The following is a 26,819-nucleotide window of genomic DNA, read 5'->3' as shown; positions in this document are numbered from 1 at the left end:
GCCTGGCAGGCTAACTCCAGCTCCAGCCCCCCAAGTGCCCCAGGCGTTCTGGCTTCATTCCAGCCTAGCCCGAAGGGGACATCTGCTTCCTCCAAGGGCCCCAGCTGAAGGGCAGCAAGGCAGGGGCGGAGAAGGGGGCTCCTTTACGGAGCCCACTCCCAGGGGTTCGTGGGGATCAATCATCTGAAAGCAGGAGCAACTTGTAATTTTATTCCCTGGGAGGAGGAGCCTGAGAAGTCGTCGGGGGTGGGGATGAGATGGGGGGGGGCGCAGGGAGGCCAGGGGAGCTGTTCAGAGAGGGGAGGGACTTGGCTAGATCTCCCAAGCCTTCTCCACTCTCCAAACTTTCACCAAACTCTTGGCCCCCGCCTCCCTGAAACCAAAACACAACAAGCTCTGGAGGAGCGGCGAGCGGCGCGGCGGGGCGGGCGGACTCGCGGCGGCACTGAGCCTCAGGAGGCTGATGCAACTTTCCCTTTAAGAAAGCCACCTGGGCGCACCGCGGTGCGGACCCAGCAAGCCTGGGCCGGGGGCTGCAGCATGGTAAGGCGCCTGGGGGAAGGGGGCGCTGTGGCCCGCGCCTCTGTCTGTCCCGCCGTCGGTCTGGGTGTTTGGTGGCTACGCGGGGCTGAGCCCCAGGACCAGCGGGCGGGCGAGCGTGTGTGTGTGTGTGTGTGTGTGTGTGTGTGTGTGAGATCGCGCATGCATGCGGGCATCTGGGGGTAAGAGTGTGGGTGCACGTACAGGGATGTCTGTCTCGTCGGAAAGGTCGGGGTAGGTGCGCGCGTCTGGGTGTCACCGCTGTCACCAAGGAGCTGAAGCGGGAGGGAACGGCGGCGCGGGGCGGGGGGCGCTCCTGGAGGAGGGGGAGCTGCGTGCCGACGCCGGCTCGGTCCGGGGCTGCGGGAGCGGAGCTGTGCCGGCAGCGCCGGAACCAGAGCTTCTGTCTGAGGCGCCAGTGGGTCTGCGCGCCAGGGGCCTGCGGGCGCCGGGAACCGGTGGGCCGGGTGTCTGCGCCCCTCATGCGGGCTCCTGCTCTCCATCTCCTTGCCGGCCGCTGGCCGGCCAAGCTGCCTATCTGGCCCCTCCAGCCGGCCTGCCTCACTATCTGCCCGCCCACTCGGCGGCCGGTTGAGGGTTCCCGCGCGCCAGCAGGTCCCGGGAAGCCGCGCCAGGGAGTCTCGGTGCCCTCGGGCTGTTGTCCTCGGCTCCTGGCCACGACTTTGGGAAGGGGCTACGGCCGCGTTGTTCTTTGGGGGTTGTAACCCGCGCCCTCCCCAGCCCAACCTTCATTCCCGGTGCGCGTAGGGCGGGCCCAGGCGGCCGCAGGTGAGGGCAGGGGCCTAGCAGCCTGGGGCGCCCACTCCCAGCCGGCGCCCCGCACCCCGCAGCCACGGCCCGCGGGAGCAGGCGGCGGGGCCGGGGCCAGGCGGGAGGGGGGCTTTCTTGGAGGGCCGGGAGGGGCCGGAGCCGGCTCGGGGGCGGGGCAAGGGGGCGGGGACCTGGGCGCCCGGGTACTTTTCCACGGCAGGGACCGGGGGCGGGGCTGCCGACTCCGCACCAGCTGAGAGGCCCACACGTGGCGGCTGATGTAACGCCCGCCCCCGACACCTCGCACCCCGATTAAGGCGGACGCGCCCCGCTTCGAGGAATCTGGGCGCTCCAGGTGGTGCTACAGCTCCGAAAGCGACCTCGCCTCTTCCTGCCGTTCCAGGGCCTCTTCTCAGCCTGCCGGCCGCTTCTTAAAGGAGCCGCGCCCCCTTTCGGGCCTGTACTCCGCAGGCCACGCCCCCTCACTGGTCACTCTTAAAGGAGCCGCGTCCCCAGCTCTCTGACAGCTCCCGCACAAAGCCTAGGTCTGCCTTTGCCGAAACAAGCCTGATGCTGCGGCCGCTAGAAGATAAAGGCTGGGGAGCGAGGAGTGGAGAAGGAGAGAAGGACATGAGAGGTTAAAGAACCCCAAAGTGAGGGAGCGTCAGAAGATTGGAGGATAGTGGGTGAGGGGACTGGTTCTAGGAAGGGACTAAAGAGCGACACTGAGCATGCCCAAATGTTTCCAAGGACCGCAGAGAAAACGCCCCCTTACTCGGCCTACACTGCGACTGAGGCTCAGTGCCCAGCTCTGGGGACACAGAAGAGTCACACCTCTGCCCTGGATGATCTCTCCAGCTGGTGGGGAAGGCAGATTGGGACACAAGTAACCATGCTGCAACAGCTACGTGTGAGGAGCATATTAATCAGATGTACACAGCGTGCTTTGGGGGTAACCGGGAGTAGCATTTAAAGATTGACTGCAAGTGGGAGGAGAAAGGAAGGCTTCTTGATGATAATGGCATTGGGACAGGTTTTGAAGACGGGTGGGGTATATACAGATAGATATGGGGACGAGGGTACTCAAGGAAGAGGGAACTGCCTAAGCAAAGGCATGAAGACAAGAACCCTCTGGGGATGCTGAACAGTCCCACGTGGCCACAGGTGGCCACAAGTGGCTGCAGGTAGCCGACCTTGAATCTAGGCAGAACTAGGGCCCTCCGCTACTCTCACAGCCCTTCCACTGCCTCCGTCACAGTGAATGGAGATTATGTTTCCTCCTCTATCTCTCTCCTAAACTGTGAGGTCCTTGAAGGCCAGGAAAGAACCTGTCACCTTTCCATCCCCAGCGAGGACTCCAGGGCTTGGCCCAGACGGACCCTTAAAATTGATTGACCTGACAGTCCTGTTTGGAGGAGAGGAAGACTGAGCAATGAGACAGTAAAGGTGGGCTGGGTCCTATGACTACCCTCTCCCCATCCTCCCTTGGGTGGCTGACAGGCAACTCGAACCCAGCGCATCCTCTCCCCACTCCAAACCTGCAGCATCCCCAGCATTCCTGTCTCTGGGACTAGCACAGGCTTCTTCCTATTATACCAACAGAAACCAGAGACCCCCTCCTTATCCCTCACCCCTTAAGTCCAATTCATCACCAAGTCTCCTACCAAAGTTACGTTCTATATTTTTCTCAAATCTCTGTACCTCTCCCCACCCCAGCATCACCTTCCTGAGCCAAGCCCCCTCATCCCTGGCCTGGCCTATTCCTAATTGATTTCCTCTCTTCCCTCTCCCCTCCCTCCAGTCCTTTCTCCACACTAATCTAGGGTGATGTTTTCAAAATGTACCTTCCACCAATTGCTCCTCCTCACAGTTACAACTCTGCTTTAAAGACTTCAATAGCTGCCATTGCCCTCAAGATAAAGACCAAAACCGAGGCCCCAAAGACCCCGAACCTGCTTATCTATCCACCTCTGTCTGTGGCCACTTTCTCCCTCACTATCTGAGCCTCAGCCTCACAGTCTTTGCACATAGTATTTCATTTGCTTGAATCTCTCTTCCTCTTCTCTGCTCACTGTTGCCGAATCATCCCCCTCTGACTCTTAAACATCACTTCCTCAGGAAAGTCCTCTGTAACTCTCAGACAAGGCCAGGCCCCCCGGTGTAGATTTTCGTCAAGAAGATCTTTCACTTTCACACCCTTTATTGTAGGCTTTAATTGTACACATTTGAGTCACCAGTTTCATTCATTTCCCCACCAGCCTGTAAGCTGCAGGAGGGCAGAGACTGAAGAGTTCTTGGTGCCCAGCACAGATCTGGCCCAGAGCAAGCCCGAAATAAATATTTGCGGAGTAAATGAATTGAATTGTGGCCAGCCCTAAATGCCTGCTGAACAATTTAGGCCATATCCTGTTGGCTGTGGAAAACTGTTGGAGGGAATCAGGGCTTTAGGACTTTGGGAAGATTAATGGATTGGAGGGAAGGAAAAAGTGGAGGACTTGTTGAGTCAAAAATTAAGCACAAACTTCAGAATGTACAAAGGAAGTATGATTAGCCCCGTCTTACAAATTGAGAAAACTGAGGCTCAGAGAGGTTAAGTAACTTGCTTGAAGTCACATACCTAGTGAGTGGCAGAGCCAGTTCCTCCTTCCAGGTCCCAGAGTCCAAGCTCTTTATCACAAGCTAACCTGACTCTGACCCACGTGGCACAGATGGAGAGCTTGTCAATAGTGGCCCATATATGGGTTAGGGGTAGGCCTGGTGCCTGGGTAATGTGGATGCCCAACCCCTAGAAGAGGGCCTGGCCTATCGCAGGCATTCAGGTGGTACTTTTTGAATGGATGGATGGGGCCGTTTAACAGAAATGGCAGAAGCAGGAGAAGCAGCAAAGCTTTACACCCAACTCATTGTCCTGGAAGCAGCCCCCAAGCAATCTTTTCTCCACTAATCTGTCAGCACCCTGACCACAAGGGCTGTATTTGCAGTGCTTAGGGATAACACCCTGGAACTTAGGTTCCAGGACGGAGTGTCCTCAGTTTACTCACCTGACCAGAGGGCGTAATGCCCAACCAGTGAGGTGGCTCTTAATAATGCCATCTGCTGTCATTACTATCATCATTGTCATTATTATCATTATTGTCATTATTATCTGTTAGCTGAAGAGGGACAGCTTTGAGGACAGCAAATCTAGAGTTTATAGCTTGGAGGGAGGGGTGTGGTAAGTGAAGACAAGGGTATGATCTTCTAAGGGAGCACACCCCCTGTTCTGACTGCCCACAGAAGACCAAAGCCACGAGCAGGGACCTCTTTAGGGAACAGTGAGAGGCAGGAAGGCCGGCCTGGGTGACTAACCAAAGGGAAATGGTCGCAAGTCACATCCCTACCTGGCTCGGGTCTGGGGAGAAGGTTATGCAGGACACCTGGTGGCCAGGACAAAGGCCTAAGGTAGCCAAGAAGAGCTTCTTCGTCCTCTTTTCTAGCCTTCCAATGACTTCCTGGGCCTGTGGGTGAGAGGTGGCCCTTGAGGTGGCTGTAGGCGGGGCAGAGTGGCACAAAACAGCCTTTGGAGTAGAGGCGACTCCTTGAGAGGACCCAGAGAAGGCCCCAGTCCTTCCTAGGACCAGGCCCTATGGAGGGTGAATGTGCTTGTCCATCTGACCCCGGGTTTTCCTCCCATAAGAGAATCCTTTGAGGCTCCCTGAAGGTTGATTCCACTCCTGTGACCTGTCAAAAACTCCCTCCTCTTCCGTCTGCGTCCATCCAACATTGAACCTGCAGACACCAGCAGCTGCATGGCCGCGCCTCACGTCTGTCTGCCCCTCCCGCTCGCCAGCCCCACCTCGCCTCTCAGAGGCTTCCTACTAGATCTCTCCGGCTGACCTGGCCCCTCATTCCAAGGCCTCAGCCTTACCCATTTCCCTTCAACTCAGTTCCACCAACACTCCCCGCAAGCTGAGCACCGCGCCAGGTGCTGGGCACAGAGGGGTAAATGAAACACATCCAACCCCTCAGGGAACTGGCCAACCAACCCATGGTTGACAGACGTAAGCAAATGAGTTGATAAGGACACTGGTAGAAGTCTGCACAAAACACAAAAGAGGAGACAGTTTGTTCACTGTGGGGTGGGGTGGGGGCAGTGTCAGGAAAAGCTACAGAGGAGAGGCGACACTTAAGCAGGCTCCTAAAGGATTTGTAGAATTGCACCTGGTGAACAGGAGGGAAGGTGTTCGGCAGGGGCCAGCCTGAGCACGGGCATGGCGGCGTTGTGCCTGCACATGCTGTGTTTGGTGTGCCTAGAGCTTCTGGTCCAAGTTAGCGACATAACAACGAGCCCGCTGCCTGGAGCCCAAGCTGAGTGGCACCGGGATAGGGAAGGACCATCCTGGACGCCTGGCTGGGGCGAGGTTGGGGAGCATGTGCTGATCCAAGCTGACTCCCCGTCAGGGAAAAGGTTGAAGCCATTCACACAGATGATGAAGGAATTGGACCCTGTGCCAGTTCTGTGTTCATTTTTTATCTTTTGTAGAATTGGGCATCTGGAGAGTCAAAAATAGACCTTTGCCCATTGGGACAGGAAGTCTGGAGACCAAGGGATCCAGGGGAAGGTTTGGGAGAAGAGTGAGGTAGGAACTGTACTGAGGGTCATCCAGAAATGAGCAGGACAGGAAATGGTCTGGCAGGGGTTGGGCCAGGGTGGGAGGGAAGAGAGGGCCTGCCAGCTGGTGGTCTGGGCCCTGCACTACCTGTTCTGAAGAGCCCTGAGGGCCACACATGTCCTGCCCTGCCTTCCTGGGCCAAATCCTCAGCGCATTCTCTGCTCTCTCCACAGCTCTTGAGGCCTGTGTTCTGAAAGGTGCTAGAAACAGAGCCTGTGAGTGTGGTCCGGGACTCCAGAGCCCCTAACCCACCACCACCATGGTAGGAAAAGGTGCCAAAGCGATGCTGGTGAGTACAGGGATCGGACTGCAGGGAGGAGGGGTTCATGAGCACCATCCCCTCTGGGGCCTGCCGTCAGCTGCTGGCCCTGACAGGAGGGCCTAGGAGGCTCCATGGGGCCCCGAGTCTGGCACTGCCAGGGCTCCTGAGTGCTAGGGCTGTCCCAGGTCCAGGTGGGAAGCCCCTCACACAGCAGGTTAGATGCTGCCATGGCTCCGAGCCCATAGCAGTGCGGATTCCACCACAGAGCCCGAAAGCCATGCTAGGAGGCACGAGGCACACTTCCCGCCCTCATCACAAGATACCCTGGAGAGAAGGCTGCAGTCAGTCCTGCTGGGAGGGCTGTCCTGTGGCTGATACCCAACGCTGTGCTCTGCCTGCCGTGGGGAGCATTCAGCATGTGCTGATCAAGGGGTCCTCAGAGCCTGTCTGATTTTTTTCTTCTTCCACTTTGAAAAGTAACATAGAGCGTTTCATTTCGAATCCTCTCCTGAGGCCTCCTCAGAAAGCCTCCCTCTCCCCCTGCCCCAAGCCACACACTCTCTCAGAGCGCAGGAGAGGTGGTGAGAAGCAGTGGGCAAGAGCAGGGCCGGCTCACTGATGGACGGAACAGGCCAGCCCTGGAATCAGGAACCAGGAAAATACCCCAAGGGCAGTGGTTGTATTCCTCCTCTTGGGATCTTGCCTCAGGAACCAGTGACACTGGGCAGCTGTCAGGGGAGGAAGCCAGTGACTGAGCACGGCCCCTCCCGTGGCTCCTCCCTCCCCCACATGGATTCTTGGGTTGCTGTTCACATTCGGTGAAAGACTGATTGGCCTAGGGTCTCTGCCGAGCCCTCCCCAAACAAGCCCTGTCCCTCACCAGGGATTTGATTTCTGGGACTCGAAGTACTTGGTCCAAAGGAATGGTCTGGGGGAGGGAGCTGGACAGTCGTGCTCCAGGCTCAGGACCCTCTATCCTGTCCTGCTCTGAACTTCCAGCATCCAGCCCCTCAGACCTGCTCTGGTCTGGCCCCCTCCTGACTGGAGCAAGTCTGAATGCACTAAGCTTCTCAAAGTATTCCTCAGCCAACCTGAACTCTGAGTGCTCAGATGTGGGCAGAGCTGGAGGTCTCCTGACCTGAATACTTGCTAGGGGGCGGATGCTGTGATAGAATCAAAAATGGCCTCACCCTTCCCGGAAGTGTTGGAATTGCCATGGGCCTGTGGCAGGAAGTGGGCTGTGGCTCTGCCCCTCCCTACATGGAGATTCTGTGTCCCGTGAAACTTAAGAAACCCTCCGAGTACTCTACACTACTCAGTACTGGCTGCTCTACTTTCTCTGGAGTGACCCTCAAAGGACTGGGGCAGGGAGGCAGGAGAGATGCGGAACCCACGTGGGCAACATAGGGAGCGTGAATCACAAGGTCCCAGAATCCCTGCCGGAGCTGAGCTTCCCGGACCCTGGGCTCTGCCGGCCAGCAGGCCAGCCCGTCTGTGGAAGGGAATGTTGCCTTGGGACGCCTGTTCCCAGCACCAGGATGTGCCTAAAGATAGCTGGGGCTTGATTTCCTCCGTGCCCTCTGACCTTTGACTTCTGCCCGCCACTGCTGCGTCTGAGGCTCCATAGCATGTCCCCTGGGCACCCCCAGTGGTTGCTCGAGATTCTATTCCTGCTTCTTTCTCAGTTCTGCCTATGACCTTGGGCTCCGCTATTCTCGGGGCCCCGTTTGGAACCAGTTCCGCCTCCATTCAGTGCTTGTCTCTAGGATACAGCTTCTGAGGAGCGCCATCTCTCCTAGCTAACCTAGGCAGCTGCGCCCGGACTTTATCAGGTGCCTGTGGTCCCCTAAGGGCGAGTGACTGAGGCTGCTCCTTCTCTGGATGCCATGGTGGGGCGGAACAGAGGGTCTTGAGGGCCACGCATGGAAGCCAGCGGCACTTGGACCATCCCAGGTCTGTGGCTTCTGTTGCCGTTTGTGCCCTGGTAGGCTGGGAGTAGGCAGCTGGCCCCTGCCATGGGGTCCTCACTTCCATCCCCCTTTGCCCCAGGTTTGGGTGTGAGGACATGGGTCCCCTGGGTCTCTTCAGTGTCCACCCTGTGTCATCTTTGGAGCTCCTGCTGGGCTCTTCATGTGGCAGGTGCCCCGTGGATGGTGAGCCACTTCCCAGCACGTGCCCAGACCCACATGCCTGCCGCACGTGTCCCTCCCCCCGCTCCCAGCCCAGATGGTCTCTGCCAGGCCAGCTCAGCTGCCTCCCTCACGCCTCAGCAGCTCCTAGGACAGGGCCATGCAGGAACCCAGCTGGCCGGGGTGCCTCCAAGCCTGGGAGCAGCTGGGATGCTTGGGGGCACTGGGGGTGGGGGGTGGCGGTTGTCCTTTCGTGGAGACCTAGTGCCTCTATACACATGTGGGGCCGGGCTGCCTGGGGCTCGGAGGACAGGGAGCTGGAGGAGAGGAGCCCAGGACAGGAGAGCCCGACTGGGTCAGCTTTAACCCCACAGCTGCACACCAAGTCCACAAGCTGGCCAACTCAGTCCCCTCCCCTGTGTCCGCTCCCCACTCATACAGCATCTTGGGCAGAAAGGCCTTGGTGAGCCTCACTGGCCTCTCCCAACATCTTTGAGTGCACTGGTTGCTTCTGCTCCTGGAAGCCTCATGATGAATAAGAGCAGTGTCACCTGGGCTAGAGCCCTGGGTGCCAGAACATCTGAATCGTCCTAGAAGGCTTTTTTTAAAAATTTATTTTATTTATTTACTTGTTTGTTTGTTTGTTTATTTTGGCTGCGTTGGATCTTTGTTGCTGCACGCAGGCATTCTCTAGTTGCAGTGAGCGGGGGCAAGCTTCTCACTGCGGTGGCTTCCCTTGTTGCGGAGCACGGGCTCTAGGCGTGCGAGCTTCAGTAGTTGTGGCACACGGGCTCAGTAGTTGTGGCTCGCGGGCTCTAGAGCAGAGCTCGGTAGTTGTGGCGCACGGGCTTAGTTGCTCCGCGGCATGTGGGATCTTCCCGGACCAGGGCTTGAACCCGTGTTCCCTGCATTGGCAGGTGGATTCTTAACCACTGTGCCACCAGGAAAGCCCCCCTAGAAGGCTTTGAAAGCGCCACAGGCCACCTGGGGCTGCCCCACCCCGACCTGTTCTGTTATGCTTTGACAAGAGGGTTTGGGTACTTCTTGTCTGCAGCAGCCATCACAGGGCCTGGTGAACAGTGGGTGCGCACCCAGCCCAAGTCCTGGCATGTAGCGGGTGCTCAACTAGTATGGGCTTGACACACATCGGGATCTCAGCAAGCACAGGCTTGGCACCCACCTGGCCCTCCCTTGGTAGAGGGCCTGTCACTTACCAGCCACTCACCTAGCATGAGTCCCAGCATGTAACAAGTGCTCAACTAGTACAGACATGGCACACATTGGGCACTCACTTAGCATAGTGCAAGGCGCACAGTGGGTGCTCACCCTGCTCAGGCCTCGGTATATATTGGGTCCTCACATGGCACAGAATTTGGCATGCATGGGGCACTCATGTAGTGCAGGACCCAGCACACCACAAGGGCTCCCTGTGGGGCGGACACACAGTGGGTGCTCTCTTAACACAGAGCCTGGCACACAGTGGGAGCTCTCCCAGCATTGGATGTGGCACACACTGTGTGCCTTCCTAGCATGGGTTTGACACACAGTAGGTCTTCTACCTCAGGCACCAACACACAGTGGGCACTCTCCTTCTATAAGGCCTAGCACAGAGAAGGTGCTCTCCTAGCCAGGACAGCCTGAGCAATGACTTAGATAATCAACTAGACGATCCTAGATGCGCAACTACCCCCTCCCCAGTGAAATGGACAATATCTAGATCCAGAGGAAAAGGCCCAACCTCCTCAGGCTTCCTCTCCGGACCTAGGACCTGCCCTCCGTTCCCCTTGGTCTCCCTCCCCTCCCCGGCCTCTCTGGAGGCCACCTACTCAGTCCTGCGGCCTCCCCTCCCCTCACACGGCTTCCCTGCAGCCCCGCCACCCCCAGCACTTTCCAGTCCTGGCTCGGCAGGACCTTCCCTCGGAGTCGCAGGGTACAACAAAGCCCCTAGACTCCTTGGCCCTCTGGAGGCATGCCCACTCTTATTAAGAAAAGTCAGAGGCGGGGTTGGGGGAGTCGGCCTCCCTGAGTGGGGCTGGGGCAGCTGGATCCCACTAATGAGGCCTCATTACTGCCAGGACCCAGCTGGGCTGCTGCCGCCTCCTGTCCCCATGGCCAGAGCCAGAGAAAGCTGTCCAGCCAGGGCTGCCTGTTCTGGGCACCCAGCCCAGGCCAGGGCAGCCAAAGCCCAGAGCCCACCCTGGGTGGAAGTGAGCAGTTGGGCATCATGGGTGACTGGGCCTTCCTGGAGCCAGCGGCCCAGCCAGGGCCTTGGCCCTCAGTTTGGGCTCACAGGAAGTCCGCGGAGCGTGTCTGGGGGCCCGGCTGCGTGAGGCTGGCCCGGGGAACAGCTCAGTCAGTGGAGTCTGAGGCCATTCTTAGGAGACTTGCTTGAGCCGAGGTCAGTCCCCATCTTCCTCCCCAAAATGGGCATAATAACATACCTATCTCAAGGGGCTGTTGGAAGGATTAAATGAGTTAATATATATATAAAGTGTTTAGGACAGTGTCTGGCTCATAGTAAGCACTTATTATGTATTATCTGTTACTATTGTTAATAATGCTAATAGCTTCAAAGATGGATGGATATTATCCCCATCTTAGAGATGAAAAAATTAAGACCAGACATGTTAAGTGACTTGCCTAAGGAGATATATATAGTGAGAACTGCCAGAGCTGGGGTTTGAACCCAGGCTTGTCTGACTAAAGCCTTTGCCCTTTAAAAAGAATGTCATCCTGCCATGTTCCCACTGGGGTCACCTCACTTACCAAACTCACAGGGAAGCTGTCCTTTACATCAGAATTCATACATGCTTCAATTTGACTGATGTTTACTAAGATCCTACCATGTACCAGACCCTTTGCCAACCTATCAGTTTCCAAAAAGAGCTATGCCTTCCCAGCACCAGAACACTCGTGCCCACCTTCCTGGCCACAGGTTTGTGGTGTCTCAGCATCCGCTGGAGACTGACCAGTGAGTGTGGCCTCAGAGAAGAGGGATTGGATGGGTCTGAGTGACATTCCACCCCAGCCATGGTGACACCTGCTAGACTGTGCCCAGCCCACTCGGTACACACTCCCAGGGGGAACACCTCAGGTTCTGGGTGATGCAGTACTAATCCTCAAAGGTCCTTATTCTGCAGCCACCCTCTTGGCTAGTGCCATCTTTCTTCAGACAGGTGACAGCACCGTTCAGTAAGCCAGAGCTTTTATACATGGTCAGTCATATTCTCTAATGAGGACACTCCATCATCTTGGCTGGTTGGGAGTCCCCAACTCCTGGGAGGACTGCTTCAGGACCCATCACCCCCCAGCCCACAGCATTCTAAGAAGTCTGAGATGCTCTGGTAGTGCCCTGTGGGTTGCGCCCCCTTCCCCCTTCTCCTTCACCATCTCTAGTGCCCAGTGGTACCCAGGAGCCCACCAAGTGCCAGGCCTATGCACTCAGAAGCATCTGGGCCCCAGACCTCATTCTGGAATGGGAGTGAGCCGCCCTCTCTCTCTCTCAGTTCCACGCCTGCTCTGCCTCACCCTGTGGTTGTGAGTGTGTGTGTATGTGTTTTGTTCCAATAACTTGCTGGGAACAAGGGAGAAACACAACAAACCCTGCGCTTCACTCTAACTGTGGAGCACCCGCGCTGGGCTGCGTGGGGACTGGCTGGAGGGGGAGGGCCGGGGAGGGGGTAGGCAGAGCTTCAGGAAGAGATGAGGTGACAGTAATTGATGCTGCCCAGCCAGTAGTGGAAGAGGCAGGGGATGCGCCAGTGTCGCCCGGAGCTGGCAGAGGTGTGAATGAGAGGAGACACGCACACCCCGCTCCAAGTGCTCACCCTGGGATGGCCGCGGCTCAGGGACCTGTGGCCCCCTCCTCCCCAGAACAGGTCAGTCACCTTCCAGGAGGTCGAGCCCCCTCTCTGGTGCCAGGCGGACTGGGAGGCAGGGCTGGGGGTGGGGAGAGGGGCTGAGTGGTCTGTGCCAGGGAGGGGCAGGCACAGCCAGCCAGAGAGACAGACACCAGCATAAGTGACCCAGAAAGTTGCAACTGTGCAAAGGAGCGGGAAGAGTTAGCTATGCGGAGGGAGCACAGGGGAGGAGAATGGGGGTATGAGGGCTCCCCCAGCCCAAGGACCTGCTGAGAATCTGCTCTGTGTATCAAAGCTGCATTGTCCTAGCTCCCGGGGAGACGGGCCGGAGGTGCCCAGGAATTGTACTAATCAATACAGCCCCATTGTCTGTGCCACGGCAGCTACTCCTATGGGGAGAGTGGTGAGGGGGCAGGGGGACTTGTTACATGGACTCAGTGGTGAGGGTGGGGGAACGGGATGGGGCGACAGTCTCGGCTGCGAAGAGAGAGACCCCACGCGGTGTTCGCCAGTGTCTAGGACAAGTGCCCGGGTGGTGGGGGCACCGGTGTGCCCTCCTCCCTGGAAGCCAGGGATGGTCAGGGATGTCAGGCACAATGGGACTGATGGCAGTGAGGGAGAGGGGACTGGGAATGCCACCTTTCTTCCCTGTAGGGCATCCTGACTTGACCTTCGGAAGGCAAGAGAAGGAATGTCCTCTGGGGAGATGTGGGTTGCATTTGGGAGAAACATTATGCAGGGCTGCCCTCCACCTTCAGGACTGCCAGGGTCAGAAGCCAAAGCCACTTTCCAGAATGCCAGCCCGCCGCCAACCGAGCCGGGCAGAGACTGCTCAACGGCTGCCACAGTGCAGGGCATGACTGCTGGGCTTCAGGGCAGAAGCAGAGCCCACCCAATGGCCCTATCACTTCTCCCAGGGCCTGGAGTGGAGCCTGGCATGCCTGGGGTGCATCTTCTGTCTGCTCTCCACAATATTGGCAGATCACTCTCTGCCAGTCAGGGCTCTGGGACGAAACAGCACCGGGCATGTCCTTGCCTCTCTCACCTCCTATATGAGGTCCTGATCTCCTGACAGGTGCTCGGAGGTTTTCCTTGAAGCCAGGGGCACTCTCTAATAGCCCCTGCATCCTGCTCGGGTCTGGGGTAGATTTTCCCACGGTCCTGCTGCTCCAGCCTGGGTCCTTGACTCTTTCCCATGTCTGGATGAGCGAAGCCAGATGAAAGATGGAAGGCTCTGTCATTGCGGGGCAGATGTTGCCTGAGGGCCAGCCTGGCTCCTGGATTGATTGGACCGATGGGAGAGAAGTTGGGGAAACAAGAACCAAGGGGTGTGAGGAGGTCATGGGGTCTCCTGAGGCAGCCACAGTTTACTGTCCTGGCTGTTCTGCCTGAATTCCCCACTGGGACTCAGAGAAAGTTGCCAGTGATCTGGATTTGGCTCAAGGTCAGTCTGGGATGTAGGGTCTTGCCCGTTCTCCTCCACAAAGTTTGTCTTGGATGGGACTTCATCCCTTGAGCAAACCCTGGGGCTGCAGAGTCCTGGACAAGAAGCCTGCTGGATCCTAGTGGGGCCCGCCCTGCCTGGGCTGCTCCAGGATTCCTCCGCGTCCACCGAGAGCAGAGCTCACAATTCACAGAAATATCCCGTGGACACCGCTCTCGGAGGGCAGGAGTCGGGACCCAGAGCACAGCCGTCGCCCAGGGTAGAATCCTGGGCTGCCTCTGGGTCTGAGCATGAAGAAGGAAGGGACACGCCTGCGGTGGTGCTGGTGGCCGCCACTGGGAGCGGGCTCTGCAGCATTGTTTCTTTACACGTTGCTGTAGTTTCCAATTATTTTTAATGATAAGCTTATAATGCTTTTATAATCAGAAAGAAAGCAATAACAACTTTTTTTTTTTTAAGTTGTTTAGAAAGCCAGTGGGAACCAATGGAAAATACAGGAGAGAGTCAGAAATAGCAAATTCCAGGCAGGGCAGAGCTACAGAATATTAGGAGATCTGTTGAGGTTGTCTGTCTATCCCTTGATTTTACAGGTAAAGACGCTGAATGCTGAGAGTGGAAGTGGCTTGCCCGGGGCTGCCGGGGGAGCAGGCTCTAGAATGCTAGGCTTCTAACCCCCAGCGCAGGGTCCCACCCTGCCAAGCCCAAGGTATAGAGGGACATCTGGATTCTGCCCTCAGAGCTGAACTGCCTTAATTCCAGGAGTTCATCCAGACCCGTGAATAAGTAGAGGGCAGAGGGCTATGGAAAGGACTTACATAAGTGACTGCTCGGTGTGGCTCACCCCTCTAGCAGGAAAAGGGGTGGGAGGTTGTGAACCCAAGACAGGTCAACGACTGCTTCTAAGGGTAAGGGGCATGGAGGGTTTTATATGTGTATGTCTGTGTATGGCAGGCGTCACGGAGGATGATCAGCCAGCCCACCCACACAGCCATGGAAGGCACGCCCCGTAGCCTGCATCCTGCCTGGCCTGGGGAAGCTCGGGCACAGGACAGGGCAGGGCAGTGCCCGCCCTGGAGATCACTCACCGGGCGAGTCAGAGGTGAGGGGTATGGCTCTCCAGGGAGCCCAAGGAGGAGGGGAGCAGCCCAGAGGGGCACCAGGCCACTATGGTTTAATTCACCACCCAGGTGTGAGCGACGGAGGGAGGTAGGGAGAGCAGCGAGGGGCGGACAGTGGGAGGTGGGTGATGGCAGGAGCAGCCTGGAGCCCGGCCAGTCGGCGGGGCCAAGCTGGGTTAGGCAGACAGGCCACAAGTCTGGGTCAGACCATGAGCACAAAGAAATTCTTTCGTGGGCACCTCAGAGCCAACAACCTCTGCAGGGACAGTTAATATCAGTGACACGCCATCCACCTAGTAGATCAAGAAAATGGGAGGCTTAGAATGGGGGAAATTATGCAAGGAGAAAAAAAGTTGTGCAACATTGAAAAAGGCTCACCAGCCTTGGGCGTCGCTGCCAGGGAAGGAAGTGGAGGGGCGTCCCCAGAGGAGGGCTGGAGGAGGAAGGGAACTAGAGCCCCTAGGACCACCCCACCCCCCTACAGAGGGACCCTTCCCTCCAGTGTACTTGGAGGAAGGTTGGCTTCTTCTGTCCTTTGTTGAGCGCTATGCCCTCACCAGCCAGGCTGCCTGCTCATAGCTCGCACTGGAATTAAAAGTCAGAGGCCTAGCTGTGGACCAGGCTCCCGCGGCAGCACCCCATCCACGGTCCCTGAATGGGGCACCGCAGGGCCGGGGAGCAGCAGATGGTGCTGCTTCTGCCGCGAGCTCCTCACACCACTTGCAGGGCGTCATTTCAGCTCCTTCTGCACAGCAGACCCCTAGTGTTGCCAGTTACTTCCCGCCGCAGCCCAATCCCCAGTTCCAAGCCCCTGTCCCCCAGGCTTTGGCCTCCCCAGGTCACAGCCGGCAGCGCTGAACTGGTTAGCACAAGGCTCAGGGGCGTGCTGCTCTGGAATGGAGTGACCACTGGCTCTGGAGGGCTCAGGCAAGCTACTGCCCATGGCACTCGGCTGGGGGCATCATCGCCCTCCCCACCCCCTCCATGCCAGGGAAGCAGCAGACCTCAGAGGTCCAAGTCTGGTCCCGCTGCACTTGGTCAGAGGGCTGGGGCCAGGAGAGAGGCCTTGAACTTCAGGCCTTGGGGACCTCGGTCTCTGCAAGAGGCTTTGCCCTTGCCCAGCCCATGAGGCCATCCTGGACCCTCAGTTGTCTCTTTTACAGCTGTAACCGCTGCTTCGTGACCCCACCCATGTACTCCACAGCTGCCACAATCCCCCATTGTGCCCCTAAGTAAACAAGCCTCGGACAGAATAAAACTGTTATTGTAGGATCAACATATAGGAGCCCTATTTGGCTGGGATTTGTTTGGGAATGGATAAACTACCCCAAGCAGGCCTCACACCCTCTGAAAAAATGCTCCCCTGACCCTGAGGTATTTCTAGGCCTGTCCCAAAAAAAGGCCCTGGGAGGTGGTGACAGGCTTAGGCAGGATTCTGTAAGGACCTGTCACACTGGGACTGGGAGCCGCCCACTCCCAGAGCCAAGGTGGCCTTCAAGCCCCTTCATCAGGGAGGGCTTCTGTGACCTCACCCAGCCCCCAGCCCCGCCCCTTGTCATCCTTCCATGCTCTTGTGACTTGAGAAATTCCCCTTTGTGGGCACATTGAAGTTGCATATCAAAATTATGTGTTTATGTCATTGATGGCTTACTTCCTCCTGGACTTCTAGCTCTGAGTGGGTAGGGGTGTGTTTTGTTCACTGCTGAATTCCCCGAGCCTGGTGCAGGGCCTGGCACATAGTAGGAGCTCGTAAACCTCCGTGGCTGCATGAATGAAAGTACACAGGCTCTGCCGGTTGGCTCTGCGTGCTCCTTGAAGGGAGCACCACGGTTTCTGGTACTGTGCCCCCAAACCTTCCGGGATGGTATAAGGCTCAGTGTCTTCCCCGGGCAACGCTGGATTGGATGTGCAGGACAAGGGTGTCTGTGCTGTAGTGCCCACGTGGTGTGCAAGCCCAGAGCACCCCCCCCAGATGTACCCATTGCGGGAGCAAGGGATGCACGGCTGGGGGGCCACCACCAGGTGCCGGGGCCTCCTGTGCCTGCCTTCCTAAATGGGCCTTTCCGGAGGGCGCAGGCCCGGGGAGGCCATTCCTCCCCTCTGCATCTGTTGGTCAGTGTCAGGGTCCGACAGCGTGTCAAAGCACCAGGCCCGTTTGTTTATTGGCCAGCGTGCCTATTGTCCTTGAATATGTCTGTTTCAAGCTGAGGGTCAGCGTCACTGCAGTGCCGCCCCTCAGAGGCCATACGGCTGTGTCTCTGACCCTGGGTGTCCTCCAGGGACGCCTGGCCATTTCTCTCAGGAGAACAGCCCATCTCTGGGAGGCTGTCTCCGTCACTCAAGGGCTCTCTGGGCTTCTCTGTTGGTGACTCTTGGGGTCCCTGTCTCTTAGTGAGACACCTCTGACCCCTCAGGCTCTGGCTCAGGGTGGCTCGATTTCCAGCTCACCTGGTAGGGGGTGGAAAGGCCAGGGCATGGGGGAGGGGTGCACTCACTTATAAAGGAACTTACTGGGTTAGTTCCAACGGTGGGGTTAGGGTCCTCAGTGGGGCTTCAGACCACCCAATCCAGCCTCGCAGCTCCTCCAGGCCAGCCCGGCAGCCTTCCCTTGGGGCAAACTCCCTCATCAGCCCCTCCTGACCAGCCTGTCTTCCGCAGCCCGCCTCTTCTCAGCTCAGAGACCCTTTTCTAGAGTCACTCCCTCTGTTTCCCCTAGCAGAGTCTGTCCTCCAAGTCTGGCGTGGTGCCTACAACTCTGGTCTCCTCCCCCCAACTCATGGCCAGCATCCCCCAGCCCAGGTCAGCTTCCCCAGGGCCCCCGCCCCCGTCATGGGCAATATAGGTGGCTCCCCTGGCCCTCCCATCCTGAGCCCCAGAATGCCCTCCCCAGGTCTGGGCCAGCTCAGTTGCTTCCCCCTTCCCCCACCCTACAGCCCTGCCCACCGTGTGCCCCCCGGAAAAAGCCTTCAGTTGGGGGAGGGGTCCGGGTCCCCTCCCCCGCAGCCGCCTGCCATGGGCAGCGTGCTCAGCCTGGCGATGTGGTGGCCGCAGCTGGGGGGGCTGTCTGGACACAGGCCCCTTTGTGCCCAGCCCAGCTTGGCTGCTTGGTATGAGGCTCAGCTGCTCCCAGATCCTCACCCAAAGGGGAGAGGGGAGGCTTGGGAGGGGCTGGCGCTGGGGGGCCCTCAACTCGAGCTCCCTCTCAGTGTCCCACCTCTCAGATGTCGGTAGCAGCTGCTCAGGTGGGCTGGTGCCCCTGGCACAGTGTGCCGGGGGGCTGGTGGGGGAGGCCGGCTTGGCACCCTCCGGCGGCCGCTCCTCCCTCTCCCGTCCTCTGCCGGGCCTGCCTGCAGCTCCTGCCAGCAGAGGGGAAGCCCGGGGTGGGGTGGGGGCCTGGAGGGTCCATGGTGTCCCCACTGGGGGAGGCCCAAAGGGTCAGGCACCACGCGTGCAAATGCCTTGCTGATGGTAGCTTCTCTCCTGTTCCCGCAGAATGGTGCTGTGCCCAGTGAGGCCACCAAGAAGGACCAGAACCTCAAACGAGGCAACTGGGGCAACCAGATCGAGTTTGTACTGACGAGCGTGGGCTATGCCGTGGGCCTGGGCAATGTCTGGCGCTTCCCGTACCTCTGCTATCGCAACGGGGGAGGTAGCCAGCGGGCACAGGGCAGGGACCACCCACGTGGATAGAGCCCACCCCCCAGGGCCCAGCCACCCCTTCCACGGCACACACTCCAGACAGGCTGACCTCTGGCCCTGATCTCCTTTGCCCCCATCCCTGGCTTAGGTACCCTTTACCTAAGGGGCAGCACCCCGGACCCTGGCAGCGTGCTCCCTCGAGGGGAGGAGAGGTAGAGAAAAGCAACCCAAACTCCCAAGTCTCCCTGTTTTATACTGCCTGTGTTTCAGCAGCCCCCCGCCCAAATGATTCAGGGATATTTGAGGATCTCATTGACTAATGTGTGTGAAATTGCTTGGTTAAGCCATCAAATCCCACCCAAACATGGTGGCTCTGGGCCCTGGGTTTGACTCAGAGCAGACTTCCTGGGAGCCTCTGTCAGGTTCAAAGACAGGTGGTGAGCAGTGTGCCTCAGACTTAGGCTCCGGCCCAGTGCATGGCACACCCTCCTGGGGGCCCAGCCAGTTGCAAAGGTTTTGTTGTCGGTTCTGAGCAGGAAGAGGGTGGGATTTCCCCAAAGCCGCCCTGAGCCATCCCTCTCCCTGCCCACCAGGCGCCTTCATGTTCCCCTACTTCATCATGCTCATCTTCTGTGGGATCCCACTCTTCTTCATGGAGCTCTCCTTCGGCCAGTTTGCAAGTCAGGGCTGCCTGGGGGTCTGGAGGATCAGCCCCATGTTCAAAGGTGAGGCCTGGGTGGGGTACACACACACACACACACACACACACACACACACACACACGGGCCTCTGGGGACCATGGTGACTCACCCATCTGTATAAACACTGCCAACCCCAATGGGACACTGGTGTTAACCTGAGGCCCACATCAATGGCCAAGGCCATGGACACATGCTGGGATCCATGTTTACTTGGCCTCCACCCTCTCTTCCTACCACGTGCGTACACAAAGGCCCTTCGCCCCCCAGCTTGCCCCTGCCAAGGCCTTGAGCTGCCTCTTTTGTGGCACTCTATGAAAGCCTGCCTCTTAGGCCCTTCAGAATTAGCCTTGCCTCCTTCAGCTAGATGTGTGAGGCTGCTCCTGCCCCCCTCCTCCCCCAGGTGTGGGCTACGGCATGATGGTGGTGTCCACGTACATCGGCATCTACTACAACGTGGTCATCTGCATCGCCTTCTACTACTTCTTCTCGTCCATGACGCCCGTGCTGCCCTGGGCCTACTGCAGTAACCCCTGGAACTCGCCCGACTGCGCCGGCGTGCTGGATGCTTCCAACATCACCAATGGCTCCCGGCCTCCCGCCCTGCCTGGCAACCTCTCCCACGCGCTCAACCACACCCTCCAGAGGACCAGCCCCAGCGAGGAGTACTGGAGGTGAGGCCCCCAAGGGACCTGGGCTTCTGGGGGGGACCCCTGGCGCCAACACTCAGCCCTCGCTTTGGCCATCAGGCAACCGTCTGCAGCCTCTGGAGGGTACCAGGAGTGGAGCGGGCCAGAGGTGCGGGAAGAGGTACAAGGAGTTCACAGCCTGGTTCAGGAGAGGCTGACACACACTTACGCAATGGCAGCAAGGGAGGGAGGGCTCCAGCAGTCAGGCAAGTCTGCAGAGGAGAGTCAGGGAAAAGGGGGATGGCTTCCTGGCGAGAAGAACAGCACGAGTGGAGGCCCTGGGTCCCAGCTGAGCAGGGGCTGGGCCTGAGCCTGAGGGGAACCTGTTGTGATGAGAGTGACAGGTGTGTGGGGAGCTCACGGGCCGTGAGGTAGCCTAGGAGGGAGCACCAGCCCTCTTGGAGAACTTACAAGAATGAAGCACAGACCTAATGCTGCGGAACAGAAGAAGCCGTGGAAGTTTCCTGAGCCCAGGGCTGTCCTCATCAAGCTGTGCTTAGGAAAGATAGCCTGGCACCACTGTGCTCCGTGGTGACAGCGAACGGAGTCTCGGGGCTGGCTGAAGGGAAGCTGCTGCTGGAGGTGTTTGGAACATCTTGTCCCAGCTGGGTGGGTGTGAGGGCACAGCAGGACATCCTGGAGGAAATGCCCCATGTCCTGTTGAGGAACTCATGGGAAGAGGGCTTGGTGGGCTGGTGGGTAGGCCTCGTTCATTCATTCCGCAAACATTTATGGCGTCCACCCTGCCGGGCCCTGTGTGCCCATGGGGTATGCATGGCCCTGAGCCCCGGCCCTGAGGAGTCCACAGTCCAGGGGGGAGATGGGTAGTTACCGCTATTAGGGGCAGGTGCCTCAGTGCAGGTGTGTGCAGGGGTGTGGTGAGTACAGGAGGAGCTGATCAAGAAGGCTTCCCAGAGGAGGGAGGGAGACGTAGAAGGGACTGGGAGAGACATGAGCAGGTGAGCTGAGGCCAGGAGGTGGCAAACTGGAGCTGGGGTCGGGGGCAGGTGGGACACTGAGTATTGGGACAGACGAGGCCAGAGGCATCATAAGGTGCAGAGCTTTTCATGCCAGGCTGAGGGTTGGAGGCTTTCTCCACAATGTGATGGAGAGCCGTGGGTGAGCGGCCGAGGCCCCAGTGGTACTTGAAGTCCTAGCAGGTCAGTATCCTCGAAGCCCAGGCCCAGTGCTCAAACCCTGAGGGCCCAGCTTCCCTGTGCCAGCCTCTGTGCTGGGCTATAGACATTCAAAGATGGTTAAGATGTGGTTACTGCCCTTGAGGCTCGTGGTGGACACAACAGAGCTGTTGCCTCCCAGTAAGGGGTGGGCAAATTTACCCCTGGGCAGACTCAGTCATTCAGTCACTGGACAGGTCATTTCCTGAGCTCCTAGTAGGTACCAGGCACTGCACTGAGAGTGGGGACAGAGCGGGGAGTAAGAAACAGAATCTGCCCATTTAGGTATTCTGCTATATTTGAGGCATGGTGTGGACTGGGCAGCTTGATCTAGACTGGGGGTGAACCTTCTGGAAGCTCCCAGAAGCACAGTGTCCCGCCCATACACCGGAGATGCTCCAGAAGCTCTCACCCCAGGGGCCGTCTGCCAGGGATTCCCCGATGGGTGGGTCCACTGCAGGGCAAAGCTCACGAGATTTTATCCAGTGCAACTAGAGGGGAATTTCCCTCAAAGAAAACTAGCCGTGGGTCAGGAGGTCCACAGGGTGGCCAGCTCAACTCTACTCCTCAGCCAGGGCTGGAGCCAGGCATGCCTAAGGAGCCGCTGTCCCAGGCAGGACTCCTTCCTTGAAGGATGGCTCCCTGCCGCCCCCTCCTGGAGAGCCTGGGGAAATGACCCTTGAGAGGGCTGCCTCGGATGGCATCAGCAAGGAGGTGAGGCGAGCAAGCACCCCCATTTCTCGGGCAGCTACTATGTGCCAGGCATATTCTCTTATATGATATTATCCCTGTTTTTCAGATTCAGAGATTTATGCTCAGAGGTTAACGAACTAGGCAGCAATGCTGTGTCAGGATATACATGCCTCTCTGTGCCTGGTGCCTGGTGTGAATTAGGCCAATGATACTCTACAGGCATTCTTGGTCCACACTCTCCAGCGCCCCTCTGAAAAGCTGCGCAATCTCATTTGAGCCCCACAGCAATGCTGTTAGGTAGTGGGTGCAGGTTTTATAAAATATTCCCATTTTACAGGTGAACAAACAAGTCAAAAGAAAGATTAAGTGACTCCTCTAAAGCAAGAGAAGCTCCCAGGGCAGATTTCTGAGCCCACGTCTGCCTCTTGCTCACCCTTTGGCCCACAGTCTTCCCCTCCTTCACCACCCCTTCACAATCTTGTCTTACAGTCCTCTGTGTGCTGGTCTAACGCCTGCTAGGCAGGCCCTAAGCTCAGGACATGCCCTCTCATCTCCCCAGCAGACACCTGACACCCAGTGGGACTTGGATCCCAGCACCCCTCTCCCGGTGTCTTCATGGCAGCCCCGGAGCCACACAGACCTCACTCAAATCCTGGCTCTGCCACTTACCAGCTGTGTGGACTTGGGAGGTCACCAAAACTCTCTAAGTCTCAGCTGTTCATCCGTTAAGTGGGCGTGGTTACAACATCATTCTTGTTGTTATAAAGATGCAACATAAATCACTAGGAGCAGTGATGGGTGCTCAGTAAGCACAGTGATAGCCACTGCTGGAAATGCAGTGAAATAGATTAGGGTGTCCTGTTCTCAAGGTGTTTACCATCTGGTTGGGGAAATTTAAAAATAATGCAGAATAAGTCCAGAGATGTTATGTGAGAGCCAACTTGTAAATATGTGGGGTTCCAAAAGTTTTAAGGTTAGCTGTTTGATCTCAAAAGCACATAGTCCAAAACCAAAACAAAACACTAAATATGGTACCATAAAAAGAAAGGTAGAGTTCATTATTTAATTCCCAGGCTAGCCTTCTAAACTCTTTAAGCCGTCGTGTTATATGCTGGACTCTTGCAATATAAGATAATATAAAGCACTACCAGCTTAACAGATATAATTAGCAAAGTTTTTAAAAAGTCTTTTGAACAAGAAATGGTTTCTTTACTTTGAACGCTGTTGCTCAAAGTAAAGCGACTCTCGGCTGTAGCAGTAGGACCCGATGGCTATTCTGGAAGGCAGAGCCTCCCAACACGATGCACCCTAAATAGTGTGCCAGTCCGGTGGCGCTTGGGCAGCCCAGAGTCCCCAGCCCTGCTGCCTTGAACTTTGAGTGACCTTGTCGACTTGCCCTTATGGGCCAAAAATATTTTTTCTGCGTGCCACTAAGGGAAAAGGATTGGAAAGCACAGCTGCAGGGGTCCAGAAGCCTCTCCTTGGGGGGAACCTCTCCATCCCTTTGTCTTTGGTTCCCCCATGGACTAAGAGCCCGGAAAGATTCCAGCCCAGGGCCTGGCCCGTTGAACAAACCAGCGCTGTGGCGGGAGTTGGACAGGAGAGGGGCGTGTTGGACAGCGCCCTCTGCAGGTCACAATGTGTAAGGCGGCCTGGGGGAAGATTTGAGGCAGAGGAGGCAGGACAAGGTGTTTGCAAGTCTTAACAGCCAGGCAGGCTGACCAAGCAAACACCAAGTCCCAGGCCTGGCAACATTGTCCCATGAGGGGCCGGAGTGACAACCCATCGCAAGGTATTAAACATGTTGTCATGAGGTTTGAGAACTGATTTGGAAAAAAATAAGTAAAAATAGCTAAGACTAGAGGACAGCCTATGAGCTACGCTGAGAGACCCTTGCTGAAAGAAGGGAAAGAAAGGAGCCTGTATTTACCTAAATTTCTCTACAAATTATCCTAGGTTGGTGTTATGATGCCCATTTTACAGATGAGGAAACTGAGGCTCAAGAGTTTGTCTCTTGCTCATCACTTCTAGCCTGGACAACTCCAGCAACCAAGCCGGTCCCCCTCCAGGTTCTCCCCTTTATACTTCTCAGTCCATTTTCCATGATGTGCATTCACTCATGCATTCAGCAAATATTTATTGGGCACTGCTCTGTGCCAGGCACTGTGCTAAGCACTGGGGGATACAACAGTGAACAAAACAGACAAAAACCCCTGCCTTCAGAGGGCAGATGACAAACTAAGTAGTAGAGTGTACAGTGTGATAGAAAGAGATGCGCTGTGGAGGAAAATACAGCAGAGAAGGCGGTAAGGTGTGCCAGGCTGGGGCCAGGGTGGCAGGTTTAATCAGGTGTGCCAGAGTAGGCCCCTTTGCAAAGAGGACACCTGAGTGAAGACTTGAAGGAAGTAAAGAGGGCGGGAGCCACGTGGACGAGCCCAGCTGCATAATTTGTGGGGCCCAGTGCAGAATGAAAAGATGGGGCCCCTCGTTCAAATGAATTAAGAATTTCAAGATGACAATGGCAGGGCATTAAACCAAGCACAAGGCCCTTCTAAGCATGGGGTCCTGTGTGCGTGCACAGGTCTCACACCCATGTGGACATGTGGAGATTTGGGGAAAGGGTACTCCAAATAGGGAATAGCATGTGCAAAGGTGGGAGCATGCCCGGCACATTTAAGGAACAGCAAGGAGCCCAGTGCAGCTGGAGCAGTGAGCAAGGGGGAGGGCAGGAGGAGAGGAGATCTGAGAGATGGCAGTTAGGGGGTAATGGATCATGTAGGGCTCTGTAGCCACCGTAAGGACTTTGGTTTTTCCATGGCGAGATATGGGAGATGCTGCAAGGTTTTGAGCCAAGGAGAGACCCTGAGAGTGCTCTTTTAAAAACCCTCCAGAAGCTTCTCATTGTTCTCAGAATAAAATCCAAACTTCTCAGCCTTGACTTCGCAGCTTCTCTTGGTCTGGTCCCTTTCTATCTTCATCCTTCTCTATTCCCTTCCCCCTTCTCCTCCAGCCTTCCTGAGCTACTGACATGCCCAGGCGGGGCTGTGCTGGTTCCTGACCCCTGTCCTGCTGCGTGCTATTCCCTCAGCCTGGCATACACTTCCACTCCTCTTCACCCACCTCCTCCCCATCCCTCAAACTTTGGCTCAAGCTTCACCTCTTCCAGGAAGACTTCCAGTGTGCTCCTCCCCATGGGGTTGAGACACTCCTCCCGGCAATGCCTGATCCAGGTCTATATGCCCAGCATCTAGCAAGGGCCTGGCACATAAACGTCCAGTTGATTGAAAAAGCACAGCTGGCATGGCACAGGGCGCCAGATAGAGCCACACATACGTAGGTTCAAGTCTGGGCCTGCGTGCTCCGGAGCCTCCATCTTTACTCAGTCCTCCACTGCCTCCCTCTGTTCATCAGAGCTGGAGGACTAGTGTGGGTGAAAAGATCACAGAAGGCTTCCTGGAGGAGGTGACGCCAGATAGGGTGTGTCTAGTCCGGAGGAGAGGGCATTCCTGAGGGGAGAAACACACAAGCAAGGGCCTGGGCTGGGTCTGAGCAGGGACAGGGAGACCTCCACACCCAGGGGCTGAAGAGGCTGGCCCAGGACCAGGGTGTGGCCTGCAGGTGCCCTTGAGGGTCCTGGGAGAGGCAGCAGGCAGAGGGGGCTGGGCCTGCCGGGGCTGGCGCCTCACAGACGCTCCCATCTCACATGAGCCAGCTGCTGGGACTTCGTGAGAAAGGAGGGAGCTGCCAGGCTGGGCCCTGGCCTTGGGAGTTTGTTGCTGGGTGGTGGGGCTGGCCATCAGTGACAAAGTATCCCCTTTCCAGGCTCTATGTGCTGAAGCTGTCAGATGACATCGGAAACTTCGGGGAGGTGCGACTGCCCCTCCTTGGCTGCCTGGGTGTCTCCTGGGTGGTCGTCTTCCTCTGCCTCATCCGAGGGGTCAAGTCTTCAGGGAAAGTAAGTACCCCTCCCCCTGCAGGATCTGTGCCCACCCAGAGGTATCCTGCCTCCCCTACCTGGGTTTTGTGTGGAGGGGTGGGTGGGGGAGCGATGAAAGGATATGGGAGGGGAAGAGGGACCAGAGGACCAGTGGTGGTTGAGGGGGCAGGAAGAGCCCGAAGGAGTCCAGCGGGGCCCCTCTCGCACCCAGGTGGTGTACTTTACGGCCACATTTCCCTATGTGGTGCTGACCATCCTGTTCATCCGTGGCGTGACCCTGGAAGGAGCCTTCACGGGCATCATGTACTACCTGACCCCACAGTGGGACAAGATCCTGGAGGCCAAGGTGGGCTGTGGACGGAGGGGGACCTAGAGGGACGGGGAGAGGCAGAGAGGTGCCAGCCTCTGACCACAGGTCCTCACCGGCCCATCCCTCCCGCAGGTCTGGGGGGATGCCGCCTCCCAGATCTTCTACTCGCTGGGCTGCGCGTGGGGCGGCCTCATCACCATGGCTTCCTACAACAAGTTCCACAACAACTGTTACCGGTGAGACTCTCCCTTCCAGCCCTGGGGCTGCCCCCAGTTCCTACCCTCTCTGCAGCCTGAACCCGGCTCCCCCAGACCCACCAGATCCCGTGCAGCCTCCTGGCCCACCAGGGCCCTCCCTTCCACTCACGGCCTTGAGATCCTGGCAACGCTGGGTCCGGGTCCAGTCATTGCAGAGCTTTGGCAGAAGAGAGAAGAGGTGAAGACAGTGATGCCCCAGGGGTCTGTGAGGACTCAAGAGCCTCAGGCCCACTTAAAGAGGCCCAGAGCAGACCAGAAAAGAGATTGGGGGCACCTTTGTTCCTAGAACTTTCTCTGTCTCCAAGCCTCTTGGCCCAACTCGGGCAGGGGGAACTAAGCTGCGTGTCCTGACTCTACCTGTTTTCCTCCCCATCAGGGACAGTGTCATCATCAGCATCACTAACTGTGCCACCAGCGTCTATGCCGGCTTTGTCATCTTCTCCATCCTGGGCTTCATGGCCAATCACCTGGGTGTGGACGTGTCCCGCGTGGCAGACCACGGCCCTGGCCTGGCCTTCGTGGCATACCCTGAGGCCCTCACCCTGCTACCCATCTCCCCGCTCTGGTCCCTGCTCTTCTTCTTCATGCTCATCTTGCTGGGGCTGGGCACTCAGGTACGAGGTGCAGGACATGGGCCTGTGGCTT

General features: G+C 57.4%; 1 protein-coding gene across 5 annotated transcripts in view; it reads left to right on the top strand.

Moving 5' to 3' along the window:
• Positions 1 to 331: 331 nt before the first annotated feature.
• SLC6A9 (solute carrier family 6 member 9) overlaps positions 332 to 26,819 on the top strand; it is a 31,670-nt gene continuing 5,182 nt past the window's right edge. For 2 of the 5 annotated variants that reach the window (XM_059920943.1, XM_059920968.1), the window contains exons 1-9: positions 332 to 543; positions 6,137 to 6,252; positions 18,269 to 18,425; positions 19,009 to 19,140; positions 19,517 to 19,787; positions 25,493 to 25,625; positions 25,819 to 25,953; positions 26,050 to 26,153; positions 26,551 to 26,788. In XM_059920943.1, coding sequence (XP_059776926.1) covers positions 6,223 to 6,252; positions 18,269 to 18,425; positions 19,009 to 19,140; positions 19,517 to 19,787; positions 25,493 to 25,625; positions 25,819 to 25,953; positions 26,050 to 26,153; positions 26,551 to 26,788 — 1,200 coding nt within the window. In that variant the 5' untranslated portion in view covers positions 332 to 543; positions 6,137 to 6,222. Of the gene's footprint in view, positions 544 to 6,136; positions 6,253 to 17,505; positions 17,576 to 18,268; positions 18,426 to 19,008; positions 19,141 to 19,516; positions 19,788 to 25,492; positions 25,626 to 25,818; positions 25,954 to 26,049; positions 26,154 to 26,550; positions 26,789 to 26,819 lie in introns of those variants that run through there. The other 3 variants (XM_059920961.1, XM_059920953.1, XM_059920978.1) reach the window with 3 other exon arrangements.

Source organism: Balaenoptera ricei, chromosome 1 (assembly GCF_028023285.1).
Source record: "Balaenoptera ricei isolate mBalRic1 chromosome 1, mBalRic1.hap2, whole genome shotgun sequence".
NCBI lineage: Eukaryota > Metazoa > Chordata > Mammalia > Artiodactyla > Balaenopteridae > Balaenoptera > Balaenoptera ricei.
This window is presented reverse-complemented; position numbering and strand designations above follow the sequence as displayed.